At 39.6% G+C, this 27,736-nt stretch overlaps 1 protein-coding gene across 5 annotated transcripts in view; it reads right to left on the bottom strand.

Annotated features, from left to right (window-relative positions):
- The window catches only part of PEX5L (peroxisomal biogenesis factor 5 like), a gene marked incomplete at both ends in the record, with an annotated part of 112,326 nt that overhangs the window by 36,323 nt on the left and 48,267 nt on the right, over positions 1–27,736 (bottom strand). For 2 of the 5 annotated variants that reach the window (XM_082319541.1, XM_082319542.1), the window contains one exon: positions 2,544–2,648. In XM_082319541.1, the coding sequence (XP_082175667.1) occupies positions 2,544–2,648 (105 nt within the window). Of the gene's footprint in view, positions 1–1,371; positions 1,411–2,543; positions 2,649–4,404; positions 4,468–27,736 lie in introns of those variants that run through there. The other 3 variants (XM_082319543.1, XM_082319544.1, XM_082319545.1) reach the window with 3 other exon arrangements.

Below are 27,736 nucleotides of genomic sequence, written 5' to 3'. Positions count from 1 at the left end.
TTGAACCCTCAGCAAACTTGCTTTCACTTTTTCTAGGTTCTGTTAATATAAAAAAAACCTGCCTTTTTTCATTTGTTCCATTCTCTTCTGAATTATCTTTTTAAAGATAAAGGGAGACAGCAAAGTAGTATGGAGTTGTGTTCTACAAAATCCCATTAGTACTGAAAGCTCACTCTCTGATGCTTGAAGTATTAAATTTGGCAACTACTGAATGTTTTCTCACACTAATAAAGTGACTTTCATTGCAAATAATTGAGATAGAATCACAAAAAATAGATACTGAAACGCCTACTCAATTACCAAGAACACCCCTCTGCTTATTGTAGTATACTCATCATTACTGCTGGAATGATGGTCAAGATTCCCAGTTGCCAAATATTGGCATAGCCCCACCAGAGTCTGCAGTACTTTTTTGGTTCATGTTATTTAAAGATTTGTCTCCAGATCTGATGATATGAAAGAATACGTGATGACACAAAATAATCTGTGAATTGGAAATTCATCAAAATTTAATGCATGGTATTTATGTCAACAAATAAGCATCATATTTTACACGCAAGGCTTTGCTAGGAGCATAGCAATAAAATGCGAATATTTACCTGACTTGTTCTATGTTGGATATGTTTTTAATATTTTCCAGAGGAAGAGAGCAAAGAGGGATCTCTTAACATTTAAATTCAGGGGCCTCCTTACATTATCATTCTTTCTCTCAAAATGAGGATTTAGAGTCTCTTCTTTGCGTATCAGATTCCACTTACGCTTCCTGCAGATTCTGCTTCTGCAGTCGGACGTGGTTAATCCTCCATTCATCAGAGATTGTAGAAATGGGAGATTTCACTTTTTTTACTTTTAGAAAAGCCAGTACTCGCCTATCTGGGCTTGATCCTGGCATTTTACTTGCAGGTTTCTTGCTTAGTTAGGTGTAGGGATGGAGCAACATAGATACCTAATGTAAATAATGACTTCCTAAGATACACATGTGCCTGTACTGGGTCTGGTGGCGGTGATATCTTTGGAAAGATCAGGCCTTATTCTCATGGCCCGCCTTGATCTGGCTTGGGAAACTTGTTTGCAGCCAATTGGGACCTTGCGTGTTTCACCCTGTGAGCAGCGACCGCATCCATCTGTTTCACCACGTAAAGAGCAGAGACGAACGCTTTGATGGTGATGGCTCAATGTATATCGCAATATAGCAGTGCGTTACTGGGAATGAATGGGCTGAACGAGAGGTTTACACGGACACACGGAAGAGGAAGCATCTCAGAGCAACGTTACAGCCAGCCAGTTAGGATATGAATGATGTACGCAATGTGGTCGTATAGCTGCACATCACACATACATGATGCAGAGATGGCTATGGAAAATACTCACTTTTTCACTTGATTCTGCTTCCTTTTGGCTTCTGCACCCCTTTGGTGCATAGCAGGGAAGTAGGTATTTGTGTTTAGTGGAAGAAATTACACTAACAGACACAAGCACTTTACCCGTAAGTTTATCATAGACTATTGCTGAGCAGACTGACAGACAACCACTACAAATGGAGCATTAAACGCCTAATGAACCCAGGCTGGACCCCGGCCCTGTTGAAGCCAATGGAAGTTTTGCACTTTTTTTTTTGGGGGGGGGGGGGGGGGGGGGGGAGGTGGGTAGAGGGGCAGCATTTTATGCTGGTTTCTAATCATTTGTTAATCACTTAGTAGAAAATTAGAAATGGCGCCTTTTTCTGTGTGCAATTACTTCACAGCCATTAGAGTTTGCCACGAGCGAAACGGGGTGTTCACCAGGGGCCGAGGAGCAGCTTGCCCGAGCTGGTTTCCCGAGCGGTAGGCGGTGGTTCTGTAAGGTGTGTGCCTTAGTGCAGCGCATCTGTGATGCTCTGCAGGGGAAGTGCGTGCTGGCCTCGCGTGTGTCTTAAATGCTTTCAAAAAGGACAGTAGCTGTTATCCTAGAACACGAAAGGAATAGAAGAGGATTGTGGATTTTGTTGAAGGCTCTCACAAAAGAGCAACTATGTGGTGAGATGACTTCCATTAAGCCTCCTGTTGAGTAGGAATAACTTCTGTGTGCTAAATATTAACAGTAAATGAAGTGGGCTTGCTTGGGGAGCAAATTCATCTATGTGAGCAACAGGAGGGAATAAACCCCACTCTTGGCATGAAATGGAAGTGGGGTGTGTTATGGTCGTGTTCAGTCACTGTCTTCAATAAACTGATGAAAGCACCTAAGGCTCGGCGGGTGCTCCGAGGTGTAAGGTTTGGTGTGAGGGCGTCGCGTCCTTCCTGCCACTGAAGGTGTAGGAATGGAAGCGATGGGATGTGCAAAGCAACATATTCTGACTTGGACCAGGAGAATCCCAGGGTGGGCTTAGGGGTGGGATCTGAGGTGTTGAAAATGATGCTACTGCGAAGTGGTTGTTTCTTATTTTACATACGCATCGAATATGAGTATTTTATATAGGTGTTGGAAATGAATATTTGCGGTGTGAATTGAAATTTTGCATTGCATTTGCCCGCGGCCTCCGGACAGCCCCGCGCTCCGCCCACCTGTGATGTCACAGTAAGGAGGGGCTTTTCTTCTGCAGACTCCTCCCTCGGCATCTCCTTCATCACCATGGCGACAGCCTTATCTGCCGCCCTAGCGCCTTTCCCCTACAACAGCGAAACCAACAATGGCGCCAGTCAGCAGCGAGCCCGCCAGCCACCGCCGCCCGCCCCCCGGCCCCGCGGCTGGCGGCCTGCCCGCCGGGGCCACGCCTGCTTCGAAGGAGAACCCGCAGGCGCCCTTTACAAGTCACAGTAGGAACAAGTGAGCGGTGACCCCGTTCGTTGCTGGGCGTCTAGCCGCAGCCTCCTCGGAGACTCGTGAGAGTTGCCCCAATGAAGCCAACAGGAACACGGGACGGCCTTGCCGGGGCGGGGCTGGCTGGAAATACTCCATGGCCAGCGGCAGGGCTTGGGCCTTTTGCAGGATAGGATCTCCGCAGGAGTAAGGTCTGCAGGTCAGCCCCTCGGTCTCACTGTAGTTACCCAAAAGTTTATCTCTGCCAATACCTGGGGTTTGCTTAAAACCAGCATCAAGCTGATCTTTGCAAATAAAGTACGGATCCCTGTAGTTCACTGAGGCAAACTCTCCCTGAAATTTGAAAGTATAATCTGTAGGGCGGGGCCCGCAGTGCTTATTGCTCTAGTAACACTTTAAAAAGCAATTCACATCATAGAAACGGTCTGGTTTTTGCTAAGAGCATATATGGAGCCAAATTCTGCCATCACAGGCATTGCTACAGTTCTCCCAAAAAAGGTCATTGTTGTTGAACTTGCTCTAAGGATTCTTTTAAACTTCACTTTTCTTAAAATTCACTTAATATATTGTAAATATTCAAGACAAAGTTAAAATGTTTTAACAATACTTAATATTTTAGCCAAACAAAAAAATGCGCTAACATTTTGTGTCATACTCTTTGCAGCCATACTTTTTTATTTAAAAAGGGTATTTATCTTCTTGATTTCATGTGGATTTCCATATTGTGATCTCTGGTACTCTTGCAAGTGCCAGAGAAAGTCTGAGCGTACACATAAAGCCATAGCAGCAGACCCGTATTATGCCAGTGACCCTGGGCATGTCCCGGCTGTTACACTTGGAAAGCTCCCATTGATTTCCATGGAAGTTTTAGCTGTGCAAAGACTGCAGGATCTGGCTCCACAAAAGCAGCATTTTACACTAGACTTAAGCATATTTAAATACTTAAAATTGCCTACTAACAGAAGGGGTTCTTTACTACCACATCATATACTAGAATTACTTCACTAGCATTGTGTTCTGCCTCCAATAAAAAACCCAACTCTATTGCTTCTACTGAGCTACAGGTTGTTTCAAAACATTTCACCAATTGCAGGTAAAACCATTACATTCTACTGCAGTTTTTCAACAGATCTTATTAATCATCAGGTCAATGTTAGGTTAGGTTAGCTTGCTTGTGCAACACATCGCAGTTACCCTACAGAGAGTTCTTTGCATGCTGCAAGAAATTCTCAGAGCAGAAGTGTCATAAATGATAAGCATGCTGGATTTGTGATGCCTTTGATATCCAAAGAACTGCAAAGTCATTGTAATATTAGATATATTTAATTCAATGAGAATTACTTCTAATTAGTAAGCATATCAAAGGTTCTTGGCCAATTATGTATTTACTCTGTTCATGATTCATATGAGATGTTCCAGGTCTATGAAGCTCGCTTGTAGTATGATGCGTGGAGCTATCGTTAGCTAGCACTAATAGCATGCTGTTTGATCTTTATAAAATGTAGTCCTTTTGTGCTGAGTGCTAGAACAAAATAGTTTATCAGCTAGAAAGGATGCATTGGAAAGCATGCAGTGCTTTTTATTTCTTGCAGAGTAAAAACCCACCAAAGCAAAGGTCAGGTCACTTTTTTGAAGACAGAGCCACTTTTTCTTCAAGGTTTCACCTACTGCCTGAAAAGAGTCATGATACTCGTATTAGTGCCTGCTGTTAACCTTTCATAAACATAACTGCAAAACCCTGGGAGGGGTTGATACCATATATAAAATCTGTCTCATCGGTTTAAAGTGGCTACGGTACAATGTAGAATAGTAACCTGACGAATACCTCTGTGCTATTTTTCATGAGCAAACTTTGTATATTTGCTAGTCAATGCAAGTGGTTTGATACTACTTTTTTTATTAGGTCTTTCTTTTAGCTTTCCTAAAAGACTACATGTAAGTCAGGTTGATTTATTTCTGGCTACTTGGCCTGTGGTATGAAAAACATTATTCTGAAACTTGAAGTTAGCAGGCAATTTCCTGGATACCAAAGAGAAAGGCACTGCAGTAAAATAGCTTAAATTCTCAGAGTCTGGTGGAGAGATACACGGGTGACCAATTCATTGGAAAATCCAGTTATTTATTCTGGTGACTAGAAATGGATTTTGCTGTCCAATGTAGGGCATGTAAGCTTGAAAATTTTGGTCTCTGTATTTGCTATAGTGAATGTTATATATTATATATTCAATCCTTGCCTATGAAGTGATTAGGCAGAAGAATTGGAGAGGAATAAAACCAGTTTTTCTGTGACCAGAACAGCCTTGTTACTGTTGTGAACTGCAGCTGAAATGATAGTCTCTAGCATGTTTATTACAATAACCATTGAAGGATTGTTCTTTTTTTTTTCTTTTTAAAAGGGGAAAAAAAGGTGCTATTTCCTTGGCTTCCTTCAATATTAAGTGTTGTTCCTTAGCGTTTTGGCTTGCTGTATGTATTTATCTGTTACAGTAGCTTATTGCTCAAACCCTGTAATTCTGTAACAGCTAATTTTATACTTGCAAGGTCTTTAAAATGAACAGTTTAGTGATAGTGCAGATTTGCAAGGTAAGTTATTTTCTCATGTAAACAACTGTTTAATTTAGTAAACAAATTTCATCATTCCCTATTTGTCTGAAATATATAGATGGAAGCAGCTGTGATGCAGAGCATGACAACCTATGTACAAATCAAGACAAACATGAATTGATGAAGGAAAATATATTATTTGTTTTCCTGGAAGATACTGCTTAAGAAAATTGAAAAACATGCCAGTATTTCATTATTTGATACACTTAAAATGGAACGGTTCCTTTAGGTGATGTTACCAGAGCAAAATAAGGAGTAGAGTTCAGAGTATTCCCATGATGCTTAATATTTATAATAGAATTGGGTTCAAAACTTAATAATGGTTTCTCTAGGTTTATCCTTTGGGATCAGATAATGGATAGTAATAAACGTATCCAAAGGTGTATGCTGATGTGGCAGGATTTTGTAAGGAAATACTCTGGTTTTTTGCAGCTGGTGTTTCTGAATAGTTTCAAATTAAATTTTGTGCAAGTCACGCTATTTAGATGTGGTACTTAGTAGCGAGTATTTAATTAAGGTACTGTAAGAGCATATTAATGTAAATTTCTAGGACAGTATATAGTTTTGGTTTTTTTTTTAATCAGTGACGCATATAGCTTTGTAACTGTGCTCATGTATGATAAAGCTTCTCTTCTTTAAATACGTGGGACCAATACACCACCTTCAAGCCATGATGGGCAGATCAGTTACAATGAGTACATGGTCATACTTGAAACATTACCGTTTGGTGAAATACTATATATTTCTGTAATTCTTTTCTTCATTACAGTTGTTTGCAAATTTGTTGTTGTATATGAAAAGCCAATGGCCAGTGCCTTGTAAATATTTAATATTTTGACAACAGTATTTAGACTATAATGATTAATTACAGAAATTCTTTGTTATCTTCTATGCAATAAAAGGATTTTATCTAAATCCATAACATAATTAGAAGCTTGCTCTTGACCAATATTTAAGGTACTTGAGTCCCAAATTCACCTTTCAGGAATATTTATACCACTAATTCTTGTGAGAACATGAACAGAAAGAAATTGAGTGATCAGATTCTGGTTTGGGGTTTTTTGTTTTGTTTTATTTTTTTTTAATATGTATACATGGAGAAAGAACTTCTGCCTTTATATAGGCCTGTGCTGTTCCATTTATTTTCTAAAGATCCTACCAAGCTGTTTCAGCTTTACTTGACACGCTACAATGCGTCGCTATTCACTGAGCTATTGGAAATCATCTCAGCATGGGCATGTTTAAATTTAAGCTTCTGTAAAATAGAAGTTTTAACACAGCTTCTCTTGTAAAGAAATTTGATAGAAAAAAGTGATATACAGACAGTGGTAGTACATGTGTGATGTGATTACTGATTTCGTGTCGCACATCTCCTTTCTACTTGAGGAGAAACAGAATGCCAACTTGCTGTATTTATGAATATAATGCCAAAAAAGTGACAAGCTATCCTGAACTCCTCACATCGGGCTATTGAATTGAAGTGTGTTTAAAACAAAACAACAAACCAACGGCCAGGTACTTTTCAGTCCAGAATACATTGAAGTACTGCTCTGCTCTTTGATACCTTTAATAGGTTGGGGAAGGGTTTTATAAAGCAAACTCTGAGCGATGCGTTAGTGGTAACTTCGGGTAGCTGCAGCCCAGCTATGGTAGGAGAGAGAGCAGAGAGAGCTGCTGCGCGCATTGAACTTGGGATGCTTGGCTGCTGTCCAGATCCCCAGGCAGCTGATGTATGAGACTTACAGTACCAATTAAGCAGCCTATTCAAAATGGCTTTATGCACCACAAATCTTTGTGTTTTGTGCAATTTGAAAGTAAAAATGAAGGGACAAACTTGCTTTACTGTTTAAAATTATGCAGTGCTAACATTTTTGCCTCTCAAAATGAGCGCGCGCAGCTATGAGTGGTACCACGGAGAGTTCCAGTGCCCGCAATACTCTGCCAGCTCTTCATTTCACATGGGATCTGTGTTTATTACTTTGTGGTTTTCCTTTCTCAGGCTTTTCTGTTCGTGTTTTCTCCGTATGTCTGTCTTTTCATCATCTATGCTTTTCTGCTGTTCTCTGGTGGTCTTATATCTTGCATCTTAACCATATGGTGAGGCAGTTTTATGAACCAATGCAAGATGGATATTTAACCAGAAAATTCTGTTTCATCAAAGCTTTTGGAAGTTTTTTATTATGAGCTTAACAAAGTGAGGTGTGTATATCTAAGGTAAACGGGAACATAATTCCTTTAGGCAGTGCTCAGTTGACTGTGGTGTGGAGATACGTGAACAAGCTTTATGTCCTGAGCTGGAAGCAGTATTGTCAAGGTAGGCCAGGTTTCAGGACCTGAGCTAGTATTTCCATATTGGACTTGCATCCCTTGGAACCTCTTATCAAGCTTTCTGTTAGTAATGGCCCAGCCTGTCTTGACTCATGACCTTTATAGCTCATTCTTACGAGATGATGAAATACAGATAGTGTTGGCTGCAGAGAAGGAATCGGGTATAGGAAGGCTTGCCTAAGAAGGAATTTACAGTAAAGCAGCTAAATCCATATTGGCTGAGTTCAAAGTGTACTACTCGTCTTTCATTCCTTTCTTTTTTCGTTCGTATGTTGATGCAATAACAGATTTCAGTATTAATATGGGAAGACTTTTCTGTTACTGCATACAAGAAAACTGGCAAAGAAAGATAATAGCTGATAAAAGGTGATCAGCACAAATGTTCACGTTTGGGTTGTGTCTTACATCCATTTAAATGTCAGTGCTGTGGTGAAATTGCATTCCACTTTGAGAAGCATTTGCATTGAAAGGGCATTGTTAGGTTTTCTGTCTGTTGACCATCAGCAGCTGTTGCGTTACGTGTGCTCCCTTTGGAAGCTGTCTCATTCCGATGCCTGTAGGTTCCTTCTGAAAGCCAAGTGGGACTGCTTCCAAAGCATCTCCGGTGAAAGCTCTGCAAGACCCATTTTGCACTCAAGAATTTTTGCAAAGTTATTCTACTTAATGAATCCAAACACATATTATGGCTGGAAATTAATAAAAAATTCTGTCAAATCTAACTCATTCTGTATAAACTAATATGATTCCTACAGGCTAATAGGGCGAAAATGCAGTGAAACTTGGTTGGTGTTGGGTTTTTTTTTTTGGGGGTGGGGTGTTGTTTTTTTTGTTGTTTGTTTTTTGTTTTTCCGTAAGTCAAAAAGTTTTATTCGGGATATACATAGGGAGTGTATCTTTTGAGCAAGGTAACGCATTCTAATGTGGGAGCAATGATGTTGACCTAACTAAATGGTCCGTCCAGCCTGGAATGTAGAGCAAGGCTGGTAAGACGCGCAAGGTCTGGGGCAGAACTGCCTGCTTAAAGGTTGTTTAAGGTTCTGGTCCTTTTATGAACGAGTTATGCAATACAGCGGCTTGCGACAGCAGGCTTGGATGAGACGCTTTGCAGTCCGTCCTTTCTCTGTAAGTGTCATCTTTTAATAAGGCCATTGTGAATATGTAGAAACTATTTTTTTAGCACTTATTTGATTGACGACTTGATAATTTGGAACTGCATTATCAAAGGGGTGAGGCTCTTCACTGCACAATAGTATTTGACTTCAGAAATTTCAGGGAATAGCTGCAGAATTTCTTTCATCTCTGCTTAGTCTGCATCAAGGAATGTTGTGAAATCATTGGATTTAGCAACTGGCAATTTCAAATTTGTTTGGTAGTCTGCAGCAGAGAATTAATACTAAAGTATTTTCTCTCTCGTTTGGGGTTCATTTTATGTTGACTTCAGTATCGCGAGCCTCAATCATAACATGCACATAGTAACAACAGAATGTTAATAGCTATGATAATGCATGTACTGAATTAGAATAAGGCACTCCTCTAGTACTAGTTCAAGTGAAATTCAAGGACCTCGGATCGCTTTCAAAATAAACAGATTGGTGACTAACGTACTGTCGGTTGTTTAGATGTGTGTTTGCTGCACACATGATGTGTAAACTGCGTATTTTGCTCACTTGCTTCCTCCCAGCACATACTGTTTTGTTCTCTAGAGTGGTAGGGGTTCCTCACCTCTGAAAGCTGCTGCACAATTTTTAATGGTTTTGTTTCACAAAATGTTCAGAGAACTCGGACTAAGGAAGAAACAATACCGCCCGAGTTATGTGCGTGTGCTGGAAAGTTTGTCAAACATTCACATCAGTGAGAAAGCAGTGAAATCTGTGCCTTAAAAAGTCTGGTGCATGTACGTTCTGTTTAATAATTAGCAATGTTTCAGCATATAGGAAACTGGGCAAGAGAGAATTTTGAATAATCTTCCATGTGCTTGTCTTCAGATGGGAGATGGGAACATGCTTTAGCAAATTTTCCTTATATTTCTCTGCTGGTTCACAAACCCAGATGTTTCAGCTGACACAGGTTGGTCAGTGGACCATAAATACTAAATGGAAGAAATTTTGATAAATCCGTAAGATTTCTTATCAGCAGACACAAGTATGCTCTCTTCCACATACTTTTCTTAATATGCCTTAAGAATTACTTAAAGATGTATGCAGACATGAAGTGTTGGCCTGTCATTTGCACCCTCCCTCCCCCTTAGGTAGGTTTAGCTCATTTCCTGAGGGCTAGAAGTTTGATTGTCAGTAAGAATTATTGAGAATTTTGACTTAAAACAGTAAAGATTTCAGCATTTTATTTTAAAACTGTATCTAAGAATTATTTAGTTATTAAATGCTTTTTCAAAATCTGAAATTTTTTATTTTTGGGGGTAGAAGATGAAATTATATTTCAATCCTTTTACGCTCTCCCCCAGACACAGAGGATGTTAATCCAGAATGATGAGTAAACCATTTAATACAGCTGAAATAAATTTGGGTTATATGTAATTTGTGGACATGTAGAACTTTTGTATTAGTGCTAATGCTGTTCAAGATGTAATGCCACAGCTAGACTAACCACAGAATTGATGGTAAATTGAGTAAACAGGACAGTTAGAAAAATATAAACATGGCTTGTGCTTTTTTTAAAAAGAAAGGTTTAGGAAAAACAACGAAAATAAGCGGAGACATGGTATTTTCTAATGTGGAAAAATCAGAGGCTTAACAAAGAGCAGGAATACAGAATACAGTCTTCGTAGGAAATTCAGAATATAGAATGTTGTTCTGAGCTAATTGAGGATAAGACAACTGTTTCTGAGCCTGTCTTCTATAAAATGTTTGGTGGGTGTAGGGACAGGGTAACCCTCAGTGAAATTAAGAGCTGGTCTTGTTTAACCTCAGACAATGGCTTGAGCCACAAAGCTCGAGACAAGCACTTAACTTTGTGCATGCTTGTCACAAATGTTTACAGACATTGGGAATCTTGATTTTGACGTTTTTGTTTGGATCTGCTTTTGCATTATCTCTGCCTTTAACTCTTGCTGTTAGAGAGAGGTTCCTGTACTCTCAGGTGTGGTGTCCTGAGAGTCAAAACATTAATTTATTGGTATTAATATAGCAAAGGCAGTGTTGACCAGAGCAAGATGTGGAGTCAGTCATGGCATAGCTTAAATGTTCCTGTTTATTTAAAAAAAAAAGACAGATCCAGCTGTTCCAGAAACTGTTGTGCCTTAACTGTTGTATCTTGATATCGCTAATGCTTCTCAATAAAAAAAAAAAAAGGCACTTAGATGTGGCAACATAGAAGTAGTTTGGCCTGATGTAAAAGGCGATCTCTGAGTACCTAGTAGCAGTCTGTCTTCAGTCTCAGGCTCCAGCTTTTGCAGAGAAAAAAGTGGATGATCTCTGGGGAGAGATCATCAGTCCGTGGGTTGGTTTTCTTTTATTACTTTTTCACTTGGGACTAATGAGACTCTGAAAAGTGTGTGACAATACTTTTAGGAATGCATAAAAGACAACTAGAAGTATAACTGTGCCTGGAATATGATGGAAGTTCTTTTAAAAAAAGAAAGTGATGCCGGTTCTGATGTTAAAATGGTATAATCTGTGCTCTCCCTGCCTGGAACATAGAAGAAAAGTGTATTTTCTCCAGTGTTTGCAAGAGCAAGTACTTTGTTCTTCTTGTTCCAGATATCATTATAAAACCATTCACTTCACAGTTGCATGCCTGTGTAGCCAAGAAAGGAATTAGGTCCCATTAGCCCAATATTCTTGTTTGTGGATACTTTCTCTAGACTGGGCAGAGACTCATCAGACATTTAGAATGAGACAGAGAGGCAAAGAAATAAACAGAATTTAAGAGAAAAAGAAATCTCTTATAGAGCTAAAAGAAGGCTCTGCATGCATACTAATCTGATCATATCCTATAGTTGCAATTCTATGAGTCTTAAGATCGGTTAAGTCCTGAAACTGGTTTTCTGCACAGAAAAGAACTGGCACACCTGTAGAGAACGTAACAAATTTTTATTAAGACTGCTGGATGGACATAGCGGTCGTCTGTTGTTTCCTCTGCCTTTTACGTGGCCAGATCAAAAGAGTCTGTGTTGCTTATTGTCGCTGTAGGGATGGTTTTACTCTTGTTTTGAAAGCCCTTAAGGAAGGTGGTATTACTTAGGAAAGGTGAAACTATGTTGAATAAGGGCAACTGTTCAGATGCCCTGCTACTTCAGAGTCAGATAAAATTCTGCATGCTGTTTTGAATAGTAAGATATGTATTCAAATATATGAATTGGTATATGTTTTGTGCTAGGTGCCTAATTTCAGAACTGGTTTAAACTTGTATTTGTGCTGGTTTTTGGCTGGGGTAGAGTTAATTTTCTTCACAGTAGCTGGTTTGGGGCTATGCTTTGGGTTTGTGCTGGAAACAGTTGCTAACACAGGGATGTTTTAGTTCTTGCTGAGCAGCGCTGACACTGAGTCAAGGCCTTTCCTGCTGCCACCCCACCCCACCAGCGAGCAGGCTGGGGGGCACCAGGGGTCCGATTCTCTCCCCATCCCACCGGGGGGAGCGAGCCAGCGGCTGGGTGGGGCGCAGTTGCCGGCTGGGGTTAAACCATGGCATATTACTTTTAAAATGACTGTTATTTTGATTGTTCTGATTTTGTTCACAAAGGAAGACAGCTTGGACAGAGAAGACAGTTTGTAATGTATTCTCATCAGTATTAACTCTTATTGAAGATTAGGATGAAAATCTCAGGATTTGAGTTCTGTAAATCCAGGGTAAACATTATGTGATCAAAATCCGTGCCTTCAGTTTAATTCTTTCATATAGATTCTTTTGTGATTTGCATGTAATAATTACAGGAAAAGATTTAATTCTGTTCAGGATTTTTGTTTTTCTTTGGCTCTTTTGTTAAATGCCTTGCTCAAATGCTATGTAACAAGAATGGAAAATTTCTTAACATGAAATGCTAAAATGTATTTAATCCTGGCCTAACAATATATGTGATTCTACTACATAGAAGGGTAGAAAGATGGCGAGGCAGAGAATGAATAGAACAAAAAAATTAAAAGGGGGTAGATGGAGGGTTATGATCTGGATTTGTTTTGAAGCAGGTGGTTGTTACTTTCTCATGAGGCTTGTGATTAGATCTGTACATATTAAATAATAAAAATATATACTAGATGGCAAGTTGGAAAACAACAGATCAGGGTAGTTTATAATTAAAATATAATTTTAGGACTTGTTTTCTTGACCTATTTGAGTTCTTTCCAGCCACCATTCTGAATGCTGCCAGGATAGATTTAGCGTTTTCTGTAATACAGATATTTGATATAATATAAACATTTGATACCCTTGAATTTATGATGTCATTTTTCTGCCACAACCTTAAGATTTGAGTCCTTTCTACAATGAACAGAGACTAAAGCAGAGCTGTTACAGCCCTTTGGTAATAAAGGGGCTTTATGCTGTATCCTTGACCCAAAACTCTTTGTTCTGTCTCTCTTTTGCTGCGTGTTCTTGGTAACAAAGGCTTCTGAGTCTTAGTGTACTTGCTAGAATAAAACTCTATTTTTAACACAGCATAGTAGCATATGTTTACCACCTTATTTTTATTCCCTAAAAATAGCAGGTTGCCATTTATCAGACAACAGCAATAGTAGATGAGGTAGTGGAGTAACAGTGTGACTGCAAAATAACTCCATGTCCCTGACCTGGAGATGGCCTCTGCACACAGTTTCAGCTTTGGAATGATCCCATCTGAAGTACTGAAGTATGTTAATGCCACAAAAGCAGCACTGACAGCATCGTATAAGCCCATTTAGAGAGGATTATGCTACTGTCCCTTCATTTAGCCCCTCGTTTATCACACAGTTTGGAAACCTTCAGGAAGCAAGCTCTTAAAATTGAGGTATTATGAGTGCGCTCTTAAAAGATATTCCCGCTTCTTTGATGTGTACTATTACTGTGGAGAATGGACTTCCCTACTCTAATACTGCAAAAATGTTGTAATTGCAAAAATGAAAAAGTGTAGGTGTGCTAGGAGATAATTATTTCTAGACCTAATTGGAAGCTCAGCTGTCTTGGACAATTAAAAGCTCATTCTTCTATCTTTACTCTTTAATTTTTTAGCAAAATGGGCCACCTCAGTTACATTTGTATAAATCTGCTCTTTTGTATATATTTGCAAGTATTCTATATTCTCTTTGGCTTCAGCGGATTTAATTTCATTTTACATCAATGACAGTGATTAGCATTTGGCCTGTTACGTCTAGTATCTCTATTTCCGATGGCCAGCACATCACTGATATCAGAGATGCTCTGTGTTGTCCTGTTTAAACAGGCATTCACCCTCTCCTATATCAGGTCACTGTGATGCAATCAAAAGCACTCTTTTTCATAAATTTATTTTTTACCTCCTTTACTTATTTTTGCATACTTATAAAGTAACAAGCATCTATTAAAGAAAAAAAAAAGGTGTACTTATTCACTCAGTTTCACGTGCTTTTAACATGTATGTTTTAACATTATATAATAATGTTTATAAAGTACATGACATTCTGCAGTCCACATGTGCTTAGGTTGTCAGGTTCCTCATTAGAGAAGTAGGGTCTCTATTTTTTTTTTTCCCTGTAATTCAACAGTATTTCAAAATTCAGTTATTTACTATCAGTTTGGGGACGTCTGCAGTATAACTAAAAAGGTGGTGAGTCCACACTTTTTATAGCAACTATTTAAACCAGCTTAGTTTGGCTGGTGGGGTAGTGATTTTGCTTAATAAAAACTGTGAGTCCCTACAGCATGGTATCTGTGACCAAGTGGTAAAAAGAAGCTGGTAATGGTAAACGCCTCCTACAGAGAGGTTCTTAATTCTCAAAACAGCTTAATTAAGATTTTATATGCAAAGAATTGTTAAATTATATAATTGTTAATTATGCTTGCTGTGAAGCTTCTTTAGCATTTACTTTCTTGGGATGTAAATGATACTGCTTGTATTTCCAAATCGCCTCCTGGTGCACAGCAAATCCCTCGGATGTACTGTCGCACCCGTTAGTGATTCTGCCTGTTCAGCCGGGATGTCAAATCTAGCGCCAGGCTGTCCTGTGTAGTTAAAGCTAAACTAAATCTTCCCCATAGCTCAGGGCGTAGTAACCTAACGCTGTGGAGGTTAAGTTGCCTGACAAGAGCATGACAGCTATAGTCAGAAATATTTCTCCTCAGAGGTTCTAGAATACAAATAAATCTCTATTAATCTTGTAGTCCAGTGCTATACGCTGCTTGTGTCCCTTTCCACAAGAACACATTCATTTAGCACGGACTGTTCTTGGACATCAAAATAAATCTTGATCAAGTGAAAGAGCAGGGATGAGCTAACCACTTTCTGAATTGCTTGCAGACAGCCTCAATAAATGTGCTTATTATCAGGGAATTAACAAGCTGCTATCGGAGGGACAGGGGTGCAGCAGCTTGCTCGTGTCTGCCGTTTGTACTGAGCCACAGCCCGGGAGGTAGCTGACAAACACGCGGAGGGGAGCACGGGTGTTTCTGGCACCCCAGCACGGGTGAGAGAGCTGCTAGGCCTGGGTGCAGAGGAGAGGCGGTGGAGTTTCAAATATATGATCTATATGTATCTTGACTTTGCTTTCTACTCGCTGAAGAGAGTAACTGAGCCAGCACAGGAAAAGAAATACTAGTGGGCTGTTGTAGTCCAGCAGTAATTCACTATATTGTCTCCTGGTGGGTTTAGGAAGAGAGTAGAGTGGCCTTAGCTTTTCTAGTGACAATGCTGTGACTGTCTGCAATCGGTCTATCAGGCAGCACTCTGAATTTTGTCCTCACTGAAACACACTGCTGCTCCATTTCACTCTGGAAAACTTGTAAATAAGGAAGTCTTGATCCGAACTTGACTCTTTCCCATTAAGCTTCAGACACGTCATGTTAATGAAACCCCAGTGAAACGATGTGAAAGATGGCATTGTCAACTCAGATCGATGAAAATTACTTGAATAAATACGTTGGCATATGCTTAGACTGGCAAGGACGGGAAGATCTTTTTTTCAGTCCAGATAGCATGAGCATAATTGAGGAAAAAAGAAGCTGTCACAGATGGTGATAGCAGTGAGAGGCCCTGTGACATGTGCTTCAACCCAAAGTTTGCTACAGGGGAGTTACTGAGGTAGGATAACATACCAGAGCAACTGCCAAAATCTCAGGCTCTAAGAAACACGCTTATTAACTAATTTAAACTTGCATATTTGTAAAGAGAGTGAATCGAATCATTCTTTCCTATGGAGAGAGGCTCATGAGTAAAGTGAACCGAGAAATGTGTGTCTTTGTCCCAAGGGATCGGTGCCAGAGAGCATCCAGCAGGGATGAGGGAAGGAGGAGTTCCAGGAGAGAGGCAGCCTGTGGTATTGGCATGGTGTAGCTGCTGCACGGTCAGGGTACGGAAGAATTACTATAATTATGTAAAGTGCCTGGTAGAAATGGAAAATACCAGTGCTTTCCTGTAAGGGAGGGTGTTACCTGGGCCACATCTGAGCTGCCTTGTTTGAAACCCTGCCAAGCCGTGGTTGATCTGTAAAGGCTGAAGGACGAGTGTATGCAGCATGGCCAGGATTTTTGTTTTCCCCCTCCTGTTCACACCTTAACATAAAGTGCCCTTGGAGTCATTTGCAGTCAATAAAAAAATCAGGCAGCTGAGTCATGGTCAGTGAAGTGGAAAGGATAGCTTAGAGCTATTTCCACACACTTGTTTCTGAATTGCACTGTCCTCTCATCAGCTACACTAGAGTTTTTTTCACACGTTTTGTCTCATTTCATTAATAGAATAACTTTCTTTGGTCAGTAACAGTGCCAATGACCGAAGACAGTTTGGCTAAGGTAGATGGAGAACTTGTTCTTATTTCCTAGTACATGAAAGACCATGTCCTTTCAAATGTTACTGTGTTATCTTGAAAGCGTTGAAAAAACCCTATTTCTTTCATGGCCCTGTTCTCTCACAAGTAGAGGAATAACTCCTTGTACGCCTGCTGAGGCTGTTGCTATTTTCTCCAAAGGGTGGGGTTTTTTGGTGTTGGCATTTTTGTCAAATGCTGACCTTTTATTTCTTTATTGCCTGTGACAATATAGTTTTACTTTTCAAGAGTGAGAACTCAACACTATTATTAACTGTGTATTATTTCTGCATGTGGGCTTTTTAAAATTTATTTCTGCACTCTGTAAGCATCCTGACAATACCAGAGGCTGTGAGTTTTTTAGAAACTCTCTTCAAGATCTGCTTGCAAATGCAAAAATATGCATGTTAGTTTCCATACATGTAGGTAGCTGGAAATCAATTGGTAATAAAAATGAGACATTCTTTTGTGCAAAAGTGAGCTTTTCGAGAGTAAATGTAGATCAGAGACACATGCAGTGAATACAAGCAAGTGCTTGTATTTTGGGCTGCATTTTGAAATTTCAGTCTGAAGATTCCTTGTTTATTTGTGAATCAAAGGCTATGTGCACAATCGCTTTCCTGTGCACAAGAGAAGGATCAAGAACAAAACACAGGCTTTTGTCTTGTAGCTGCCTAATTTAGAACTCCTGTTACCAACTGTGACTTGTTTATGACTATTTCAAGTTAGCTATTTAAGTCTAATGAGGATTATTACAAATATCACTAGATCGGCAAATTATAGATGACTTAATTGTTACAAATGCTGTAGGAGCTAAGAAAAGGAGGACTTTCTTTGCAAGGTTTGCAGTAAGGTTTTTTGTACCATTAAGAAAGTAGCTTTAAATTTCTGGGCTGTGCGATACCATGAGATGTTGTAATTCCTAGTAATTCATAGCTTTTAAGGTTATAATACTACATGTGCTCACCTTAGTTGACCTCATATATAACCAATATAAAAAAAAATTTTTTGTACATCACTTGTATCTCACAGCTAATATCCTCAAATATATATATTTATAATAAAAAAAGTCAATTGGAATTTGTAATAGTCAATGGAATTTGTAATATTCTGCTTGTGAAGCTCTCTAGTGCTGCTCTTAAGTGAGAGGAGCATGTTTGTTGACTCCCTGACCTCTCAGCTCGGAGAAAAGCAGGCTCGGATTGAGCGACTGACTTGCTCCCTGCTCCTGCCTCATGAGACGCAGCCACAAAAGCCAGTCTGCTGTTCGCTTCTCCGTGCCTCGCTGCTCCAGCGGGAGTGCGTGGTGCAGAATGCTCACAGGCGGTGACTTCAGCACCCCGTTCAAGTGGCGTTACTTGGTCTGGAGGGGAATGTTTTATTTTGGAAAGCTGCTACCTTTCTTCTCCTGGGTCCACGCTTCAGCTTAGGTGTGATGTTGTGCAGAGAGGATTTCATGAATTTTCAGTTCTGTTTTGCATCTCCCTTCAGCAGCCTTAGGATTCTCTGCTTATCTTCCTCTTTTTTTGCTGCTACTTTTCTACTCTTTATGGTACAGCCCAAAAGGTAGCAAAGAGCCTGCTATGAGGGTAGTGTTCTATTGTATGTAATGGTTGAATTTCAGATAATCACTTGCTACCTGTTTCAAGTTATGATCTCTGTAAACCTTCCTAGTAAATATCTATAAAATAGTAACGAAGGCTAGGTTTTGACCCTTTATTTTACAATAAATATATCAACACTTGAAATTGATCCTCTGAGAATTACATGTTCAGTGAGTCAGAAATGCTGTTACAAAACTAAATTAGGTATTTCTGTTTCACTTTTTGACTAACAGGAGGTTTATCCTGATGTATGTTGCCCACTATTGTTTGCTATACCGAATATCACACCTCGAAACGATAGGAAGAGCTTGTAAAGCGGAATGTGAAATATTCTCTAATGAAACTGCCAAGTTAGAATTACACTGTGGACCAATAAAACACAGCTGTGGCTTCTTAGGAACACAGATTATATTGCAGTAGCTATTGTACAATGTTGACATTTCTCCTAACCTGTTTATATATCGATTTAATATCATTATTTAGAAAAAGATATGTGAATGGTCTGGAATACTGAGCACCTTACAAGATGATCTGAATAAAGCAATGTCCAAGCATAGATTTAGCAGGAGAACTGCTGGGACCTCTGCTCAGTTAGCACCAGCTCCAGCGTAGGTGCTATGGGAGTACCCCGTAAATGTTCTGTTCGTTTCCCGATTGCACCTGCCTCTCCGGGTGTGTGAGCCGTTGTCTTTGGTTCTTTGGCTGAGTGGACAAACCACGATGACAAAATTCTTGTTGTTTGAGCCACAACCAAAGTGACTATCAATGCAATGCCAAACTGTGAAAATATTTAACTGTGAGTCAAATAGGATGTTTTATTAAGTCCAAGTCTTCTATATAGTTACTGAGGTGACAGGAAAAACATAGGTCAGAAGGAAATCAGTAGCTGAACATCTGGGACTGATATCTCCAAATATTTTGTACAGAAGACCAGCACCAAAAGCTGGGGATGCTAATAAACCTATGGAGGATACAAGGCTTGAAGGCGGCATTAATGCAGAGGCTTATCAAAATAATAGAACCGGGATGAAAGGTCCTTCTAAGAACAAGGAACTTCTGCTGTCATCGGGGAGTCTATCATTTGGAAATAACCAGTAAGAAAAACCCCCAGTCAGTCACAGGACTACTGCAAGCCAATGATATTATGCAGCTGTGAATTGATCATATGTATTTCAATTCAAGACAAGAAATGATTCTATTGTACAAACATTTCTAGGTCCTCATCTAAATACCATAGTAGTCACGTTTGAGAAGGGTTGGTTGACACTAAAAGATGTGCAAAGGGGCCAATCGGGGAGATGAAAGCTTTTATTTAAAAAAAAAAAGGAAAGTTTGTATTTTTAGCAGAATAAAAGATAGATCATGAGTAGACTTAGGTTGGGAATGAAAAGTTTCTGAAGCTGTCTAAAAGAAGTAATGGGGAAAAAATTATTTTTAAGATGGATCTTGGCATACAGAAAGGACAGTGACCTAGTACTGTAGGGAATCCATGTTCCTGGGTTTCTAGTTTTATTTTTAACATAAGTGCATGTAAGTTTTGAACAGAATGCCATTTCAAAATGAGGTTCCAAAATTCTCAACAAATTTTCAAACTAAGCAGCTTACTTCTTACCTATTGGGTAAATATACTGTGCTGACTCTTCTTTTTTTCAGTGAATGATGTATTGGCTAAGAAATTCTGTCCTAACTTTAGGTCTGTATTTTTGTTCTCTAAGCAGGATATTTGCATGTTGTAAAACTAGCAGGCTTCCCACATCTAGGAATCTATAAAAAGATTCTCTTACTGATTCATCTTGTAAATGTTTCCATGACATAATTTTGATGTTAAAACAAATACGGAAATGTGATGAATATGAATCATGTGACAAAACTTTTTTTGACAAACTAATACAACAGCTGTCATGGGGTGATTGTATTTGTGTTTCGGTGAAGCTCACCGGAGCAGGTAAATGCCCCCTGAGCGATCACCTATTCCTTGAGTGCAGTGCTGATGTTTGTAATGCTATCTCTCCTTTTTATAAAACCTGAACACAGTTCACAGTGTTAATCAATAGGGGTCTCTGAAAACAAGACGGCTAGACAGGCTTGACCCTACCCAAACTTTTACCTTTATTGCACGTTCATTTGATGCGTACTGCAGACGTGGCCAGCCAGCCAGTCCAAATCGGCTGTATTTTTCCTGAAAAATCTATGTTCATTGAAAGTTTATAAAAATTGTATGTAACTCAGTCATATTGGTCAATCCCTCCTAGTGAAAAGAAATGTGGACATTTAAACCAACTTACATATGTTCAATCAATAGGATTTTTTTGGTTTGTTGTTTGTTTGTTTTTGGTTTGTTTTTTTTTAACAACGCTACTTCAGAGCTTGCTGCATTAGACATCTTTTTTTCTTGGTTGGTCTTGCTATTTCCATGGATGAATTCCAAAGGAGGAAAAAAAAAAAAAAATCATATCTCCTTTCTCAACTGTTCATTTTGTAAGAGCTACCTAATGTTAGCAGCAAGTGGAATAAAAACAGCAGGACTTGAGGGATGCAAAGGAATTTCTGAATTTTATGGCAATGCTCAGCGCTTAACAGGAAATTTTTGCAATGCGGTTGTCATCTTTATAGTAGAACAGAACAACTTCTGAGAGCCTGATTCCCATCCCCACCCCGGGGTCCTGGTGAGTGGATGGGTGCGAGCAAACACTTCTATAAAGGAGTGTTAACTTCTTAAAAATTGTTTAGAATTGTGAACCAAGGCTAGAGGCCATATAGCAGCACACTGGCTGAGAGGATACCATTGTGAATGACAAATCGAAAGAAGTAAGGAAATGTGGCTCGAAGGGTAATGAAAAGCATGGCTGTTCCTCACCACTTAAAAGAGAAAATACTTTTCCATAGTCCAGTTTTCTAAACTAGTTTTGGCTATTGTGGAATCAAAGATGGGTCTGTACTTAAACTTCTTGCAGTAATAATGTCTGTAGTCTTTTACTTCTTTCATATACAAAACTATTGAAATAAGAGTGAAGACCAACAAATATATCATACAGGTGCTTTGTCCCATCTAGGTTGTTTGGAATTTATGCTGTAAAATAAGCTATTGAAAAAAATACCGTTTTTGCTCAGAGAAATCCAGAACAGTTATTAGCTTTTGTACTGTAAAACTAGCAATTATCAAAATGGCTAGAAGCCAGTTTAAAATATTACAAATACTCCTATTGTAAGGTTTTATACTGCTGCCCATCCATGGGCATGAGAACATGATTACAGCGTGGTCTGTAAGTATTTCCTAACGCCAAACTGTTGGTAGCTCACAGCAGGACTAGGTAGTTTTGTGTATCCCCTTGACTTTTATTAAGGTCTGAGTAATGCAATTATAAAACCAGGAACTATATCCTGGATTCTAGTTGTAGCTACATGTGACACTTGTATTAAGATAAAAGCTTGTCTAAGATCTATATATAACAATCTATTTTAACGTGTATAAAGACTAAATCTCACACATTTAAATGCTAAATATAATGCCCTATCTGTAGTCAGGGATGTGACACAGGCCAGCATTTGTTATCTGCCCTTAGAGCATTAACCTGGTTGAATTTAGACAGCGGTTATGGCCTGACCCTGTAAGATGTTAAATGCTCACAATCCCGTTGCCCTCTCCAGCTATAAGGGGTACTCAGTAAATCCCGTAAGCAGGAATTGCATTTAGCAAGATAAGTCCTCCTTCTCTTGTTGTAATCAGCTGAGTTCCTGAATTAGTGGAAGCATTCAGAATCCGGTGAAAATAAACACTGAAAATCAGCCTAACGTTTATATTCAGTCAGCACAAAACCATGTCTGATTTGAAATTTCTAACTTTAGACTAAGCTTGGTTCCGAGCGGCAAATGAAGCTCATAATTGTATTGTATGAATGATAGGGAATTATGATCATGAAACATCTTGAATATTTAGAAATGGGAGGGCCTGGAGGTATCCCCAGTTGGTGTGCACAGCCACGGGCAAGCCACAGAACTCCTGGATGGCAAATACTCCTTATCAGTTATCCTTTGCACAGATTTAAAAAAAAAAAGGTTGACAAAATTCTCAATCCTATTATAAGTTTCACCACATCTCCCTGTTCCAAAAACCATCAGGGATTAAGTATACTTATAGAGAAATACTGGTTTCAGGAGAATAGAGACAGCTGTTGAGGTGAAAAGTGCTGAGGTCAGAGAGAAGAAGAAAGAACAGAGATAATGAAAAATGTCAGAAGTAAAGAGAAGGAAAAGACTGATAAGATCATCAGCCCTCATGAAGTATGCCATGGGATGAGCTCAGCCGAAGGTTTATGAGAGGCAAAGGTGTTAGGCATGATGAAGTGAGTTATAAGCATATACCATACATTGAAAGTTTCTCTGCTTATACACTCACCTATCTGTAGCACTGAATTTTTTTAGAGCGTATTTGTGATTAAAGGCTCAGAGGGGAAAAAAAAAAACCAACAGTTTTCTCATGGAGTTTGACAGCCTAATCTTTCCAAAGAGTCTGCTGCAGAACTTGCAGCACAGAGAGCTTGACATGCATGGGAGCAATCAAGAGCTACGGCAAGTGAAGCTCAGGAACCGTATCTGCATTGCAATTCATCATGGCAGTGCACTTTCGCTATTATTTGCATTTATAGGTAGTGATTCACATCTGTGGGTTTCAGAAGACTTCTACTCAAGTTAGAGCAGTCTCACGGCAGTTGTGAAATCCGAATACCAGCACAGCACGTTGCTCTAACGGTACCATCTTGCGCTTGCGAATGTACTCATTCTGAGGGAAGGTGGAATAGAGCTGGCTGGCTTTGGAGTTATTACACGTGTAGCTGGCAGCGCTGCCTCTGTGTGTCCCTGGTATGATTTGTTTTCTAATAACGTATTTTTAATAATTCTGTTAAAGTGGGCAGGTAATTGACATACGCTAGTGCAATTTATATTTTATCTCCCAGTCTTTGTGTTATCTTTTGTAGTCATTCTTATATTTTTTCTAATTGTGTTGTTGGGTCTTCAGAGAGGTAGATCTTGGTCTTATGAGACACATGCAACTGTATGAAGTCATGCAACATCAGGACTGAGTTCCCTAGACCTTTTCACAAAGGAGAAAGGATGGTGTCTGTTCAGGACCATCCAAAAATTGTACTGGTTAAAGGTGTCTTTGCAAGTTCTCGGATCGGCTCATTTTCAATAGAAGCTTTGCTGTGATTTGTTCAAGCTCAAAACCATCTTGTGTCCAGTCTTTGGCAGCTTCTGGAGTACAAATGAACCTGGACTTCTTGTTGAAATATAAAGTTCAAATTGGTAGTAAACAGTGAAAGTTGATTGTCTTAAACTCCAGAAATACATTGTACAAATATGACCTGCAGTAATCCTACAGTCTGCATCTCCATGCACTGCACGTGGTTAGAAAATGCTGTCTCCAGCTGCTGCCTGCAAAAGGCATTGTGTTCCGAGGCATAATATTTTTCTGCAGGGATACATTAGCTGAACTTAAATATATCCTGTTAAAAGTCATGATCTAGAGAATTAAGCTTTTAAACATGTGTGATCGACCTTGTATAATGAACTTCTTTTACTGCTTAAATTAGTGAAAAGACTCAGTGAAGTGAGACATTTAATTTTTCTAGAGACTTTTTTTAAAAGACCAGTCAGAAAGAAGATCCAGCAACTGCAGAAATGTGAATATAGGAGTTTTAAAGCTTCTAACTATTGGATGGTCATATTTCAACAGCATGTGCTCATTTGCAATTAATCACATTATCCATCGTGCTTTCCTAAATGTACACGAGGATGTAAATAGGTATGAAGATTTCAACTGAAAAGTCATGTTATTGGCAAAATTTTGTAGGATTCGTCCTGCCACGTTATTTTACCCATTGCGTATGTAAAATATCGAATAGTCACAAATTGCACGGAGCACGCAACAGTTCTTTTTGAGACTAAAGGTCTATCACATAATCAAACATGGAAGTAAAACTCCCAGTGATATTGTAAAAATTTTAGTAGAAACTGGAATTAAATTATTAAGTTCTAAAGTACTAAATCAGCCTTAAAATTTGCCTGGGAAGTTTTACTCTATACAATCCTCTTACAGTAGCTTTCCAGCCCTCAGTGTGCAGCCTGGCAGCAGTAAGTGTACCGTGACTGGGAGCAGCTGTTTATGATGGTACCTACCAGCTGAAAAAACCCTGAAGGAGAGAGCCAAAAATCTGAAGTTTTAAAATCTACTCTAGGAATTCCCCCCACTTCCCCTAGAGGACAATTTATTGACAAAGACTAAAGTTAATTTGGGAGGAAAAAAAAATTAAAATGTAAAGAGTTTATATATATATATATATATATATTCCCCCCGCCCCCCCCCTTATCTATGTCTATGCACCTTCTGAAACTAATTGGGTGCCTTGGCACATCATATTGTGTGGCTGTTCAGCCTTACACATGTCATGAATTCAGCATGCTCTTTCTAAGAGACTCAGGGGTGAAGGGGTGTCTCCTGGGAATCTGCTGCACCTGGAAGGCCAGGTGCCTCGTTCCTCCTAATTCTGTCTTGGCAAATTTTTAATATGCCTTTTTTTTGAGCTAGTAGCTCCCATGTGTCTGATATATCTTTGCCAGGAAAATGTAGTTGTGTTTGTTGCGGTATCTTTTAAACCAGTTGGAAGTACATATGAGCCTATATTCTACTTCAGGCAAATGTAGGTGGACATCTACATTCATATAGAAGCACTCGTAGCTGCGTGCAGCCCCTGTGTGCATCAGTCATGCCGAAAGCCAGTTCTGCGCTGCCACCGGGCAATCTCATCGCTCTGTTGCCAGCTGCCCAGTATGGATTTTGGGTACAGCTGTAGCCTTGTCTTCTCTATACCCTTCCTGGAGGAGCTGGGTTAGGAATGCTCAGGTACTGAGGCAAGCAAGAGGAGCACAGAAAAATCTGTTTCTTTTTCCTGTCCTCCTGTCTCTGCCCACTTTATGTCACTATTATCTGCCTGCTGATGCTGTGATTCAGGCTTTGTGTTACGTGCAGGAAGGAAAGGGCACCACAGCACGGTGCGGGAATTGAGTCATTGGAAGTACTACTTATAAGACACTAGCGGCTTCTCGAACTTCCTCAAGAGCTTTCTTCAAAGGAGTTATTAAATCTGCTTTGCCATAGAGAGCGCTTTGGTCCCTGGATGCATCTAAAGAGTTTCAGCTTTTTCAAAGTGGTGTACTTGGCGTGTATCCACAGAAAATGCAGCTGAAGAGGTGGCCCGGACAGCTCTGTCGGGGTGCGGCTTTCCACAGGGTTCCCACTGAAATTGTTTATAACCAATTGTATGACTATTGCTGGTAGTGTAATAGCTACGGTTTGTAGGCACAAATGACAAAAACTATTTGCAGTTAACTCAAGTGCCATAATCTGATCCTAATCTCCATTTTGAATCTGGTTTAATTTATTTGCAGTAGAAGGAATGGATGATCTGGACTGAACCTGCTGTTTGATCTTTGTATTATGCTTATTGGGTTCATAGCATTTAATTAAAAACGTGGCAGGGTATATTCTTAACTATAGGAAAATTCTCTCTGTAAATGATGGAGTTATTGCTTTTTCAAAACCAGCTTGTCCATCGCTTTGTATTTTGACTTTGCTGTATTGCTGTCATTAAAATAACTTTAAAATAGTATTTTTTTAGAGTACTAATAAAATCTGCAGGCAGCATCAGAAAGCCCCTTGATCCTCTTGTCAGTGGGTCCTGCAATACTGGCTGATTAGAATTTTCTTTTTATGTGAGAGAATGTATTTCAGTGGAAGCACTCCAAACTTAAAGAACTAACTTGAGAGTTTTAATTAAATGTCTTTTGCGTTTGGCTGCTGCTGTCTGTGTGTGGAAGAGTGGGCTGACACAGCTCCTTGGTTACTTTAGCTGTGCTATGGTGTTGCTGAGCGAAGCTTCCTCTTTGCCTTTTGCAAGAAGGAAGACAAAGTAAAATACTTGTTTGTTTATTGTAACCGTGCATTCCTCCCATCTGTGGGATACGTGGAACTTGGACCACGTGAGAGGCAGGAAATCATCTGTATTTTGGAAACTGGTTGTTAATGCTTGTCACAGGAGCCTGAATGCAGTTCCCGGTTCAAGCCTATGATTAGGTCAGCCACTGGGTATCAACAGAACAAAGGCTGTCAATTCTGTTTGCACTTGTTATAAGTTCAGTTAATTTCTATGTCCTGTGAAGGATATTATAGCACGGGACTCTCTATAAGATTATCTTCTGCAGATTTACAGATCCTTTTTGTATTGTATAAATAGCCCTGCTTTGGTGGGGCAAAGGGGGTTGCATCAGATGATCTCCAGAGGCCTATTCCAAACTAATTTATTCTATGATTCTATTATCTTTTCCTGAATTTAATCTTTATTTCCTTTAAAGAAAAAGTTTTACATTTTTAATAGTAGACCTGAGGTGAGGGAGCACAGAGCCACCCGTGGTGCATTTCTGCCTGTGAATCATTCAGTACCTAGGAAAGAACTGAGGGATAGTGTTTATCAAGCTGTCCAAGGTTCTTGTTCTGTAGATGCCATCTGGCAAATGACTTTCTTAAAAATGGTGGGAGTATTTAATCTCCAGTATGTCATATAAAGCTGTGTGATAATCCTGAAAAAGTGAACTGCAGCAAACTGGGTCCTGACTCAGGGAAAAGCAGCTGTGAAGGAATGTGAATGAGCTGGAACTATGAAAACACTCAAATTAATAGCGTGAGTAATTAGGTATCTGAAAGGGAGGGGTATGAAAACCCATCTCTCTTGCTGAACTTGAATGCCAGAGCCGATCCGTTCGGCGCAGGGAGGTGCGAGCCCCGCAGACTGTCCCGCTTGCCCCTCTTCTTGCTCACCCCCCTGCTCCGGTCAGGGACCTTTGGTCCAGAGCAGGATGAGGGACCCCAGCAATGGGCAGCGGCCTCGGAGAAGGGTCTCTAATTGCTGATGGTAACCTTGCTGGTCAATCGGCTCCTCATTCTCTGTCACGCTGATTTTTGTAAGGGTGTTCGCCAGAGTCAAGGCTGATGAGCTTAAGATTAGCCTGGGTCAAAGAAACAAAAGGCTTTGACACGTTTTGAGACTGATAAATGATGCTTTTGTGCAGAGAAGACAGTGGCTCATTAGGGCATTTCCAGTGGAAGGAAATGCTATGTTCTGTGTTTGTTATACAAGGCAATCACTTTAAAATGATAAACTATTTGCTGCAGTATTAACAGAAAATGACTCTGTTTAATAACTGGTTTCCACCAATATTCCCATTAAAAGAGGATATATTGCCCTCTGTTCTCTAAAGGGTAAAAAATGTTAGAATAATGAGGAATGCGCTGAATATACATGGGACGTTTTTACTGGAAAGGTACCAACTGGTGAAAATGTAAATGCTTGACCTTTAGGTTTCTGCTGGGAGTTTTGCTTTTCAAAGCAAAGCACCTTTGCTTTGAAAAGAGAAATTCTTACA

This window comes from Platalea leucorodia (genome assembly GCF_965183815.1).
Source record: "Platalea leucorodia genome assembly, chromosome: 8".
NCBI lineage: Eukaryota > Metazoa > Chordata > Aves > Pelecaniformes > Threskiornithidae > Platalea > Platalea leucorodia.
This window is presented reverse-complemented; position numbering and strand designations above follow the sequence as displayed.